At 40.9% G+C, this 13,280-nt stretch overlaps 1 protein-coding gene across 1 annotated transcript in view; it reads right to left on the minus strand.

Annotated features, from left to right (window-relative positions):
- wwc1 (WW and C2 domain containing 1) overlaps positions 1-13,280 on the minus strand; it is a 61,563-nt gene that overhangs the window by 3,027 nt on the left and 45,256 nt on the right. The window contains exons 10-19 of the mRNA XM_084730052.1: positions 10,900-10,989; positions 8,617-9,299; positions 4,739-4,856; positions 4,306-4,476; positions 3,390-3,582; positions 3,055-3,195; positions 2,127-2,179; positions 813-1,008; positions 417-587; positions 173-265 (exon numbers count right to left, since the gene is read on the minus strand). Of these exons, the coding sequence (XP_084586178.1) occupies positions 173-265; positions 417-587; positions 813-1,008; positions 2,127-2,179; positions 3,055-3,195; positions 3,390-3,582; positions 4,306-4,476; positions 4,739-4,856; positions 8,617-9,299; positions 10,900-10,989 (1,909 nt within the window). The remainder of the gene's footprint in view (positions 1-172; positions 266-416; positions 588-812; positions 1,009-2,126; positions 2,180-3,054; positions 3,196-3,389; positions 3,583-4,305; positions 4,477-4,738; positions 4,857-8,616; positions 9,300-10,899; positions 10,990-13,280) is intronic.

Consider the following 13,280-nt stretch of genomic DNA (forward strand, 5'->3'; position numbering starts at 1 on the left):
CAAAGAAAAATGTTTCCGTCATGGGCACAAGATTTACACCCAGTCTCAGCGAGAAGAGGGCTTAAGCCTTGATAGTTAGCAAGTTAGCACTGACTTGGATTAAGACCAGGACTAAGCCTTGTTGGTGTAACCAGCCCCTGAACCCTGCGGGAGGCAGGAGTGAAGTTTCTACCTTCTTCATGCGCATGCTGCGTCTCTCAGAGGCATTCCTGACAAACGGAGACTTCTTGGAGAGGGTGGAGCTGTCGCTGTCGCTGCGGTTTATCTGGAAGCACAAAGAGAGCAGAGAGGAAACATCAATTCAAAAACCTCACTGTGAGTCTGTCTGTCAAATCATCGCAATTACAACTCTGTTTTTGTCTCTTTTGTTTCATCGTATTGTGATTTTTCTGCAGCTTCCAGTGAGGTTCAGTTACCCTGCAGATGTACTGGCTCTGAGGTCCGGGCGAGAAGGTTTTGGAGCGGATGATGGTGTTCCCCCTCATGAACGGGTTCTGCTGGTGGACGTCCGGACGACGCTCCTTCGGTCGAACCACCGAACCGTGATGAGACGGCAACAAGCTGTCCATGCTCGTCTCCTTGTTGACCTGGACAGACGATACACAACAACGTTTTAAATGTCCTGTTTAATGTCTAGAATGAAAAATGATCAACTTCAACCATCTGAAAGCTAAAGTTTTATCAACCAATGAGAAGACAGAACATTTTAAAATTTCTAAAACTAAATTTAGATGTAAACATTTTAACATTTAATGCCTCAATTTAAGTGAAAAAGAAAGTTTTTAGACTTTTTTGACATTTCCGGCACTCACCTTTTCTGTGATGGCTGCTGCTGCTGCTACTGTCGGAAGAGGTTTGGTCACCTTCTCCTCCTCCTCTCCTTCCTCCTCCGCTTCCCATTGGCTAGTTTCGGGATAAAACTCATCCTCTTCCTCCAGAGGCCCCACCCCCTCCACGCCAGCTCCTTCTTCATCATCGGACATATCTGCCTCCAAATGGTCGCCATGCCTGACGATGAACAGACACGCAGTTAGAAAATGAGAGAGAGGAAGATGAACTTTGTTCCATGTCTGCGAATTTTATACTTTTTCCTCTTTTTTCACACTTTGTTTTAAGACATTCAATTATGCAAGAACAGTACATTATTCCCATTAAAAATAATATAATACACAGCCATTTTATACTTTTTCAGTAGTAAAATGACAGGTGTCCTCTCCTGTGAGGGTTTTTTGAGGGCACCATGACTGCAGTACACCTGGTGATTGTCATGGAACAGAGGGAGGAGGAAAAGGTGGAGAGGGGGGAGGTTATGTGAAATTTAAGCAGCTTTATTTACAGTGTGAACCTGCCAGGTAACATTCTGTCTGTCTCTCTCACAGTGTGTTTGTCTCCACAATAACAGCAGCTGACTGCTATAGTGACACAATACAGATCAGTGTGAAAATATGAGGTTTACTGAAAGGATATTTAAGTCCTTTAAAAGAACGTGCAGGAAGTGTTGAGGATGTACTGAGATACTTTACTTCAGTATTTTTACCAATACAACAAAGTAAATGCTCTGTTACAAGTAAAAAACCTGCATTTAGAGTCTTACTTCAGTAAAACTACAGACTTATTATCAGTTGACCATAAGTACTTGAAATATTATTATATAAGTCATTATTAGATTGTTAATGTTGATGCATCAGTGTGTAAGTCACATTTTACTTCGTAGAGGTGGAGCGAGTTTAACAACTTTATATTATGTTTGTCCTGCTGTGGTTCTCAACCTAAGGGTGCCCAGATAGAGAGAACCAAAGAAGAAAGAAGAAAAAGATTTCTGCTTTGTTTGTTTTTATTTTTCTTTGTTTTCTAATGAAATACTGCATAATTCAACATTTTTGGGGCGATATTTCAATGAAACCTCTGAATGCATCATTGTCTCTCCTGCATATAATAAAAAAAAAAACTATTAATCACAAAAAAATGAAGATCTACAAACTGATGGTTAAAAAAACATTGCTAAAATGGGAGAGTAAAAGTAAAAAAAGAGAGTTAAAGGGAGAGGACATTGGATCACTAAACATAAAATTATTTTTTAAAAAAAGAAAGAAAAAAAATGGATGATGAAAAGGAAAAACACTCACCACTCATCGTCCTCAGGAGCTCTGACTCTGGAAACACTGGAAATCACCGGAGTCTGAAATACAGAACACACATTAGAACCAAACAGACTGAGCTCTGCTTGTTTACTAACCTCATTTAAATGTGTTGTTATCTGACTGATCATGCATTTATCTAACAGTCAAAGAAGAAAACTTTTGTTTTAGTTACACTTTGGTTGATTCTGTCGACTGTAGAGTGCAGTTTACTTCACTAGCTTCACTAAAGGAGGCATAACTACATGTAGTGTTACACTAAGAGCACTTCTCAAGCACTGTCAAGGTACCTAAACCAAACATTTTCTCTGACTCTGGAAATCTTTTTCATCACATCCAAATTGTGATGCTACACAGAGCAACAAAAATTCAAAATGAACTGAAAAAGACTCCTTTCATTTCAGCGCACATGTCAGTCAATCTACTTCCACTACACCCTGCATCTGGTGTGAGACATTCGGAGACAACAAACAAACATAATGACAGGATCACTTCATTTCATTTGGTTCACATGATCGTGTGGATGAAGACAAGCATTTTTCAAGGAGTATATTTGTATTCTAGCGTATTAAAACAAAGCGGAGCAAGTGAATTATTGCTGATTTTACTTTTTTTGGGGCTCAACTTTTGTTTAAATTAACTAAATATTTTCTGTCAGACAAATATTTGCACAAGCAGATAAAAGTTGCAGTTTAATAAATGAGTAACAGGACTCACTAAACAGCAGCAGGATTACTGTACACCTTCCTGACTATTTCACAGTTAGAAAATGAAAGTTTCTGAGCTGTATGAAATGCCAACTTCTGCTTCTGGATGTCACTCTGAAAGTCAGCTCATACATCCACTGGGTGACTGTGTGTGTGTTTGTGTGTGTGTGTGTGTGTGTGTGTCTGTGTGTGTGTGTGTGTGTGTGTACCCTGTCAGAGCTGCCGGCTGCTCTGCTCTCTTTGTCCTTGTTGTTGATTTCGGGCATGTAGGCACGGCTCAGCAGGTTGTACCACTTTGTGCATCTCTCCTCCGAACAGCTGACGTCAGCCAGGCTGATCTGGGCCCCCGCCTGGAGAGAGGAGGAGGAGGGGGAGGAGAGGAAGAGAGGCAAGACAGAGGGATGTTAAAGGAATGACACTGCAGCTCATTAAAATGTGAGTGTTTGTAATAAAGTCATCAGACTGGTCAGGACCGCATAGTGTTTCATTCACAGACCAACACACAAAAATTCATGAACATGATTAAATCTTGACTTCTACCAACCAGACACTCCTCATGGCCCGACTTGCTGGTGTTGCAGACGTCGACCCTGAGAGTCTTCTGCCGCAGTGCACTGTGGGATATCTGCATGCCGAACACCTCGTTGACCTCCACGACGTCCTGAGGCAGGGAGCCGCGTGTTCGGAAGAGGCAGCGGGTGGCCTCCACGCAGGGCAGCACCGCCGAACGCATGTATCTGCAGCGCACACAGGTGAGTCACTAAGACGATGTTTGGCCACAAAAAGGATCAAATCTGATTTTTAACGAGACGGAAGTGATACTAAATAATTGATTTTTGTGTGAAACACTGGTCGTGATGATTTGCTGATCCAATTATTAGTTACCTGCACCACTTCTCCCAATGTAAACATGGACAGAAAAAGTCAATAAAGCCCTCTCAGACCTACATCTGCATAAGTAAACACTTTAAACTCTTTACTCCACCCGTCTCCGTCTTACTCACACATGCACACAGTGATGACTCTCTACACAGTCTAAATATTTGATGTAACTGTGTCTCGTCTTGTGTTTAATTTGAATATATAAAGTGCTTGTTGATAAAAAGTGTTTTGTTTCTTCCTCCTAACCTGCTTTGTCTTCTTTTTCTCTTGTTTTTGTATGAATTAAATGAAACATTTAGGGCTGAAAGTAACGATTATTTTCCTTGTTGACTATTTCCTCAACTAATCAACTAGTTGTCTGGTCTATAAAATGTCAGAAAAGAGTGAAGAAAGTTGATTAATGTTTCCCAGATCTTGAGATATTCAGCTAACTGTCATACAGGAGTTAAGAGACCAGAAAATATTTGTGTTTCAGAAGCTGGTATCATAGAATTTTGTCTTTTTTCCCTAAAAAATATACATTTACACCTGAATTAGTCATTAAACAAGTGTTATCAACCAGAAGTAAGAGGACATACATTTTCTGGTCAGCCGGCAGACAGAGAGCGCTGCAGTTTGACAGCTGCATGACGTAGATGGTGAAGCGCTGGTCTCTGGACTCGTAGCGGAAGCCGAGCTGCACCTGAGAGCAGCCCAGCACCAGCCGCTCCTCGTAAGAGCCCAGGAGGAGGTCCGCAGGGAGGCCCGGCCTAGAGGAAAAGAAAAGGAAATATCTATCACCAAATTTATGGGGAAAAATATTCAAGTGCAATGATTAAAAGTGAAATGACTTAGGTGAAAAATAAGGTTTAGAAAATAAAGATACATAGGATAAGAATCCAAGGTAATTAATTATAAGTATATTAAAAAAATAAAATTTAATGTACTGTGCTGTGAAAAGTGTGTTGAATGTCTAGAAAGTTCACCATCCTGGATGTTACAAAGTGTATTGCAGGTAATCAGGCTTCTTACCTTCGCTCTGAAGGCTCGTACACGCCGCTGTCGCCAGCCACCGACTCGTCCGACACAGCCGAGGTCACGCCCATCTTTTTTGGCCCCGCCCCCGTCCCTCGCAGCTGCGGAGCTGAGTCTGAGGAAGAGAACGAGGTGAAGACACGGCTTCATTTACAAGGGATTTTTTCTGCTGATGTTCTTTTTTAATTGATTAGTCCTGCTGCCCCAAAAACTCGGGAAATAGTTCCCAATTAATGGACTTCTTAACATCTTTATATGTTTCGAAGGCTGTAACGCTGTCAGAGAATATGCAATATGTTTCTGTGGAAATAAAGCTTGGATTGGGGAGAAAAAAGTGCATTTGGTATTGTTTGCAATGTGCAATGTGTATAAAACAAAGGAGAGGTGCAGGGAGAACACGCAAACTCCACACAGAAAGTTCCTGTCCAAACTGGCAACCTTATTGCTGTGAGGCAACAGTGCACCTGAAACTGTCTGCAAATCTGGGAGAGAGTGAGGACTGGGAGCTCCTTACCCTCAAGCAAAGGAGGAGATCAACCAACATATATAACAGAAGGCAATGTCACTGCCTGACACGTATGGTATAGGTCACACTGGACTCAAACGCTGTTACACATCACGCTTCTTTTGCTCCTCTCACGCGAGCATGCAATCTAGAATTTTCTGGTGTTGTTTGGTTCAGTGTGACAAAGTAAAGCCGACATAATGACAGGGATCTCTTTGTAAAAAGGGCTACCAAGTAAAAGGAGGCGGCTTTTTTTTGATATAGTGTTAATGCTGATCTCTAAACAGCTTTATTGTACTGTAGGGAGGCCGCCCTCCTGTACAGAGATGGAGCCTAGTAGCATTTTAAACCTGGCAACAGGGATGGAGAGTGAACAGGAAACCAGACACCACGTCCACCTTTCACCTGATGCTGCAACATGAACCTGAGTCACGTTCAGCTGCAGCGGGCCGTGATCAAACTTCAAACGACCGTCACTTTAAGTCTGCTTCAATTCATTTTAGAGCTGCAACAAATAATCATGTCACTTTCAGGAAGTTAGTTATTGTAGTTTGGTTAGCAGCAGCAGCAGCAGTGACTCATGGAGGTAATTATGCTGAACATTTATTTTCTCGGAGTCATAACTCAGTCAGTCTGACTGAACACACAGATGTGATACATATGATTTTAGGGATTCATTGCGCGCTTACATTTTCTCACTTTATCGTTAAACACATCATTTCAGATCCCTCATGCAAGTAAATATCTGTAAAACCACTTCTAGAAAAAAACCTCTCCTTGTAACTGCAGAACGTCCTTGCTGTTAGTTTTTCTTCACTGTCAAAGTAAACAATGAGAGTTGTCTGTACATCCATGGATACACTGCAAACAGGAGCTGCTAACAGCTAATCTAGCACACTGTTAATGTCTTTCTTAGTCCAATTAAAATCCTCAAACATATTCTGTTTTATTTACTGTGAAATATCAAGATTTAACATCATTCAGCTGTTCCATTCCAAATCTTTCTATGTGCAGTGACATAAAATTTCAACTGTTGAGTGTTTCTTGTTTATATTTTTACGTTGGTTTTACTGTTTTCATTCCCTCTTCTTTATACCTTGCTTTAAAAAAAACTTTACTATTTATTGATTGTTTTTAATTGGTGCTTCTTTCTATTTTGCTACCCCCTTTGCTGCCACAACAAATTATCTTATCTTATTGTACAAAAGTGGAACCAGAAGATGTTTATGCTTGGCAACTGACTCAATTATTTGAAAAACAATTAATTTTCCATCAATCTACTAATTTCATTCATAGCAATTTAATATTATAATGTAAAATCCCCCAGAATGCCTCGATTTATTTATCTGGTTGCCTGTATTGTACTGTATTGTATTTTTGAGTGACAGGCTGTATTGTGTTAGAAATAACAATTATGAGTAAAAATAATATTCCAGGAAATTTTACTCCAAAAACATTATAAACCTTTAAGTTAGGAAGTCAAAAGTTTCCAATTTTCACAACTTTGAACTCACCAAACCAAATGGAGACTGTTTGGTCGAACTTACTGAACATTCACTCAGCTAATATTATAATGTAAAATCCCCCAGAATGCCTCTATTTTTTTGTCCTGTTGACAACTACTACTACTTCATGTGCCAAGTATTAAAATATGTAGGATTAATGTACGGCACATTTACAGCAATGATCCTTTGACCTCTTCTTTCTGTTGCTTTTTAAAAAATAAAATTTGAAATAAAAGTAAAATCCCCCAGACCTACATTTCAATCAACACACACACACACACACACACACACACACACACACACACACACACACACGTGACCCAGCAGCTGTAATCCGACACCGTCCTCACCTTCACCTCCCCTCTCCTCTCTGCTCCCACCAGCAGTCAGGTTTCACACACAGCATTAAATTTCCCATCACACACACAGCGAGCAGGAGGAGGATTCCTGCTTTCCAATAAGGTCGGTGTGTTTTCTGTGACGTCTGGTGTAACTGAGATAGAGGTGTTACATCACCAGCATCTCTCCCTGTCTCTCTCTCTTATTGCTGCTCATTTAATTGCAGATAATTCATCACGATTAACGTTGTCATGTTATTACCTGGGATTATCATTTGAGTCGTTAACCTGCAGCCCTGCTGAGTGATTATGAAAACATTATTAACATTATTATTATTGCTGTCGAGATGCAACATGATTGCTGTGAGGATAAGAGACTGCGAGTCACTCACAGCTTTAATGAGGAGTCAGATCATGTTGTTTTATTTTGTTCAGTACTGAGCATCATAAATCTTTTGACTGGGACTTAAAGATGCTGGATGCTTGTCTGATCTTGTGTTTTACTATCTAGCACTCTATTTTTTTTCATTAAGATTACTTGTACATCTGCTCTTATACGTCGTTTTGTTGCTGTAAAATACATTTCACAACACTGTGGGCTGAAACACTTCATAAACTGAAATTCTCTTATGAATTTCTGGATTTGGTTGAAAAACTCTGCAGCCTCTCAGCACATTTTTTGTGTACTTGTGGTTTAGGACTTTATGATGGTCTGGGCTCGGCCATTTGGATCCAGTGAAGGGAACTTACAAAATACAGGCCCTTGTGCAAAAACTCAGCTCAATAAAGAAATAGTTTTCTCAGTTTGGTGTGGAAGAACTTGAGTGGCCTGCACTGAGTCCTGACCTCAACCTCATTTAGGTTGCGGTCACACCTAACTTGTCTGGATCAGTTTAAATGGAGTCTGGAGTCTTTGGCTGGTTAATGCAAAACCCTGACACTTGCATACAAACAGCAACTAAAACAGCTCCTGCCTACCTCAGACGCCCAACCCCAGATGAAACAACTGGACCGAGACCGCTTGAAAAGGTGGGACTCTGTCTGGTTCATTTGTGGTATGAGGGCAAACGACCGATGATAGCAGGTATGTGATAGTAGCATGATGTCTGTTCAGGAAGTAATCGTATAACTGATCTGTATAAGCCATAAATTATTTATGCAAATCATTTAATGTGAACCTGAACTCCACTCTCAACTCGACTCAATCTTCTGGCTGACTGAGAGGAAATCCCAGCAGCCAGGTCCCAAATCCTGGTGGAAACCAGAAGCAGCAGATTCATATCCATGGTTTTAAAATGACAAACTGTGATGCTAGGGAATCTTTTGCCTTCTTTGTGGAACGTCAACTTTACCTGCTGGATTCTTGACTTATAAACTTTGTTCCAGGGAACCTCTCTCTCCACTTTTCCTGACTCTCCTCACTGTTTTTCTACTTAATGAACTGTGTTTCTGGTGTGAAGATTCTGAGTTGTAGTGTGTGAATATTTTGCAAGAAAAAGAATAAAGAAACAAAAGGTTTCAGTTTACCTTTGACCTCCTCTCCCAGCGTGTTCTTGTGGTTCTGCTTCTCCTCCAGCCTCCTGGAACCCCCGTGCTCCTCCTGCAGCTGCTCCTGAGAGTCCAGATTGAGTTCCAGTTCTGCCAGCCTGCTGTGGAGCTCCAGGTCCAGACTCAGCCCGCTGGGCCCTGTCTGGCCTGCAAACGTCTCTCCAGACAGGAAACTAGTGTCCGTAACCAGCGGCGAGCACGGCGGAGACAGCGAGGAAAGGGACGACCGCGGAGACAAAGAGCTCATGGAGCGAGGGGTTTCTGACAGTCTGAGCGCCTGGATCCTCGATGACCCCGACTCCACTCCGACGCCTCCTCCTGCGCCCCCTCCTGCAGAACACCCAGTGTCTCCTCCCACCCCGCCTGCTTTGCCCTCAGGCCTCCCAGAGTCCCTCCCCCCGCTGCCCGTCACCACCTCGTGTTCGTGGATGGTGGTGATGGAGCTGGAGGGCCGGTAGCCTCCCTGGCCGCCCTCCTGCAGGAGGCTGTCCAGCTTGTTCTGGAAGTCCGGGTCGGCCAGCTCGGGCTGCTCCAGGTAGAGGTCGGTGAAGCTGAGCGAGGAGGTGGAGCCCAGGCTGGAGGTGGTGGCCAGCGATCCGCGACTGGATGTTAGAGAACCTCGACTGCTGCCGGACGAACAGGACAGAGTGCTGGCCGACAGGCTGTAGGAGCGACGGAGGAGACAGAAACACCAAGAGTTTGAGTTTTTTCATTTGTCCAGACCAAACACCTGCAGCAGCCTCATTAGTACATTTCTTTTATTTGACATATTTTGTGCAGCCTATTGAACAGCCTCTATGTATGAAATGTGCTTTATAAATAAACATGCATTGCAAAATTGTCGTCAGTAGCTGCACACTCTTTAAAAGATTTTTTGGTTATTGGGGGAGGGATAGAGCCCAGCAGGCGAGACGTTCACCACCATTTAAAAGTTCCAAACCAGACTAAGAATCTAAAACACACATTTAATATCAGAGCTGAGGGACGACTTTCAGGAGGGAAGTGGAGTCATTTTCTTCCTCCTCTCTGTCTGTCCTCTTCCCCACTCTCAGTCCTCCTGTAGCTACCTCCTCACACCCTCCTGACTCCTGAATATGATCCACTCTCTAATTAAAGCAGGAGGGCTCATTAGCGCAGACAGAAAGGAGTTCCTGTCCGCCGGGGACACTTCTGATGTCCATCAGACCAGGAGGACAGACAGGATGAACGAGCTCTGAGCCGAGAGCAGAAACGGAGAGAGGAAATCGCCCGAGGAGGAGGCAGAGACTGACACCGTTCATTTCACTTTCAACCTCTCAGATTATCAGCGTTGAACTTAAAAAGCGGGACTGTTAAATATTAAACGATTCTGAGACATGTGCGGCTCTTACAGCAGCCTTGCGTCACCTCATAAAAATCTCATTCCCCGGGATGTTCTGGGCCGGGCTGGAAAATTTGATTTGTGGTGAGATCATGACCGAAATCAAGAAGACGCGGACGAACAAAATGGCTTTCATCTCACGCAAATGTTTGGTCACTAAAGGTTAAATACTTCTCGCTGCTTTGAATCCAAAAACGACATGATCCTTTTTCAGTGAAGCGTCTGACAGTCAACAACCTTTTAAGAAATCTATTGACCTAAATAATAGATGAAACAAATGACTGTGTTAAAAATATATTAAACGCACATCAGTGTATTTAACCAAATGGATGATAAACATTATTAATAATTAAAATGCAGTGTTCTCAGTGTGTTCAAAGATCTTAGCAATTAACCCTGTTTACGCCTGGAATTAATATTTTGTTTACAGTTACAGTTGAAAACTGGTCACCATCCACTTCCATTGTTTGGGAGATTCTGCAACACTGTTTTCCTGTGAAACTCCAGCTGTGTTTTGTGGACTAAATAACTAAACCTGACCTTCAATCGGCGTGAGTGTGAGTAGATAATGGCTGAATTTTCATTTTTGGGTGAACTATCCCTTTATGTAATTTCTTTCTTTATGTAAAAAAAAACATTGCATCCTGAGTGAGCTGGATAATACTGTTGGACCGCTGGATAAAAACAGCAGCACATTTGGTCTTTGCAAACAGAAATGATGTAGCAGTGTGTTTATTTTCACATAGAGCGAGGAAGTGAGGTCGTCCACTTGTGATGAGGTCATCAAGGACTTGTGTTAATGCCAGGTATAAACAGGCTAATGGTTAGTATAAAATTATCTTTACTCACAGAAACAAACATAATGGTCAGGTCGTAATAAAGTGGACATGAGATGAACAAACCTCTTGAGTTGAGTATGTAGTGATGTGGCCAGTCGGACCATCTCCTCCAGCTCTCTGACCAGCTTGTTCCTCTTGCAGTGAAGTCGCAGCCTGAAAAAAACAACAACTTTATTTGGTAAACAAATAAACAAAAGTTGTTATCAGTCAGTGCAATCAGACCCACAGGTGTAAAGTGATTTCTTAATCGAATAATTTCAACTCTGCTTCAGGGCCGAACGTGAGTCAGCTTCACATTTAGGAAATAAAATCAAACACCGAACATAATCCTCCCTCTCTGCTGATGCTGGAGGTGTGAGCACTTGAGAAAGAAAAAAATGGAACAAATATGACATGACAGCGGCGATGTGTCGGTGTATTGTGAGCAGCTGCTTTGTGTTCAGGTGACAGTGGTGTCATTTGTTTGTATGAGGAGGAAACCAGTCCATTAACAGCTGTTACTGTGATCCATCGTTTGTTTGAATGGAGACAGGCCAAAAGAGACGAGGCCTTTGATCAGGTTACACACAGCTGCTGGTGTGTGTGTGTGTGTGTGTGTGTGTGTGTGTGTGTGTGTGTGTGTGTGTGTGTGTGCGTGTGTGTTCAAGATAACATAACTGTGTTTCCTGTCTGGTTTTTAATTCTTCTATAAGGTGCAGGAGAAAGAAAAGTGTTTGCAAAGCCACAGTGATTAATCAATTATTATCAATTAGTTGGTCGACAGGAAAATAATCAACTATTTTGTAAACTCAATCGTGAAAGTAATTTTTCATTCATAAATGGCAGAAAATGCTGAATATCTGTGTGTCTGGGACAGAAAAAAGACATTTAAGTGCATCACTTTAGACTCAGAGAAATTGGGATGTCCATTTTTCACTATTTTTACACTATTATTACATTATAACACTGAAGTGATTAATCAAGAAAATATTTGGCAGATTAATTAATAATTTAAATAATCCGTAGTTACAGCCTTAAGTGTATAACTACAACAACTACAACTAAACTGTTCTAGTTCCTGATTTGAATAAAAATTTACCAGATTTAGACTGTATTTTGTTGTATTTTTATCAATCAACATTTAGTTTTGAGAACTTTGATCTCTTTTGTTAAATTAAACAATAAAAATCTGCCAAGTTTGATAAAAAGAAAAGGTATAATTTGGGGTACTGAAACTCATATTAGCACTTAAAACAAAAGAAATAAAATGACTTGCAGCACTGGTGGTGACTGGAGGACGTCCCAGAGTCCACTGTGTTCATATTAACTGAGAGCCGACCTGAGTTGGACCAGGTTGCCTTTTGTAAACTCTTCCTTTAATCGATCATTGGTAAAATTAACGATTAATCATACTTAGAAAATCTTTAAAATGTTGCATTTACCAAACAACACCTCAATCAAAATTTTATATCCACAGCAACATGTTCCATGTTCTCTGACAGCGTTACACAAACCCTTAGAAATAAAGTTGCTAACTAGAACCATATAGGGTTCTTCAGCTTGTCCCCACAGGAGAACCATTTTTGATTCTTATTAAAACTTCTTCTAAAAGTTCTCTTGGAACCCTTTCAAAGAGTTCTACCTAGAGTCCAACATAAAGGGTTAAACCAAGAGCCACCTGTGAAAGGTTTCACCTAAAAACCCATTTTAAAGGTTCTACAGAGAACCCTTTTACAGTGCAATGAGTTCCCCATACACCCTCTCTGGAGGCTCTATCCAGAATCTGAAATTCTACTGAGAACCATTTTACTTTATGGTACAAGGAACCCTTGATAATCCTTGAAGAACTCTTTCCTCTAAAAAGGGTTGTTTGGACAAAAAGGGTTCTTAATGGAAACCTCTGTCTGACATGGATTATACTGTCCCAGACACACAAAATAGTAATAAATAGTCAATATTTTTTTAATTAACAACCTGCACACCATTCTGCTACACAAAGATAAAATTTTAGTCAGGACAATAAAGACTGAACTGAGGTCTTGAATGAACATTTTATTTTATAGCTTTGGTACTTTTGGTATTAAAATGAACAGATATTATATAATTTTATTACAATCTGTCTGCTGCATATGATGGAGCATTAAGCATTAATATAAAGCCAGTTATATATATGGCGATACTGAGTTGTGGGATTTAGGATGGGGGCTTTGTTTGTATATTTTGTGATGTATATTATTTTGTATTTTGTTTAAGAAACAATACAAAAAACTGTTAATTTGAAAAAGAAAAATATGCATCAAGAAAGGCTCTACACAACCACAGAAAGGTTTTTGCTCATTTTACCTGATCAGAGTTTTTTCAGGACTGTATGTCCTGAATTTACTTCTGCTCCATTTTTTAGAGAAAGACAATTTACACGTTTGACGTGTTCATAATGAACATAATGAACACAATATACAGTTTTA

The sequence above is a fragment of the Lutjanus erythropterus genome, chromosome 11, assembly GCF_056507025.1.
Source record: "Lutjanus erythropterus isolate fLutEry1 chromosome 11, fLutEry1.hap2, whole genome shotgun sequence".
In the NCBI taxonomy this organism is placed as follows: domain Eukaryota; kingdom Metazoa; phylum Chordata; class Actinopteri; order Lutjaniformes; family Lutjanidae; genus Lutjanus; species Lutjanus erythropterus.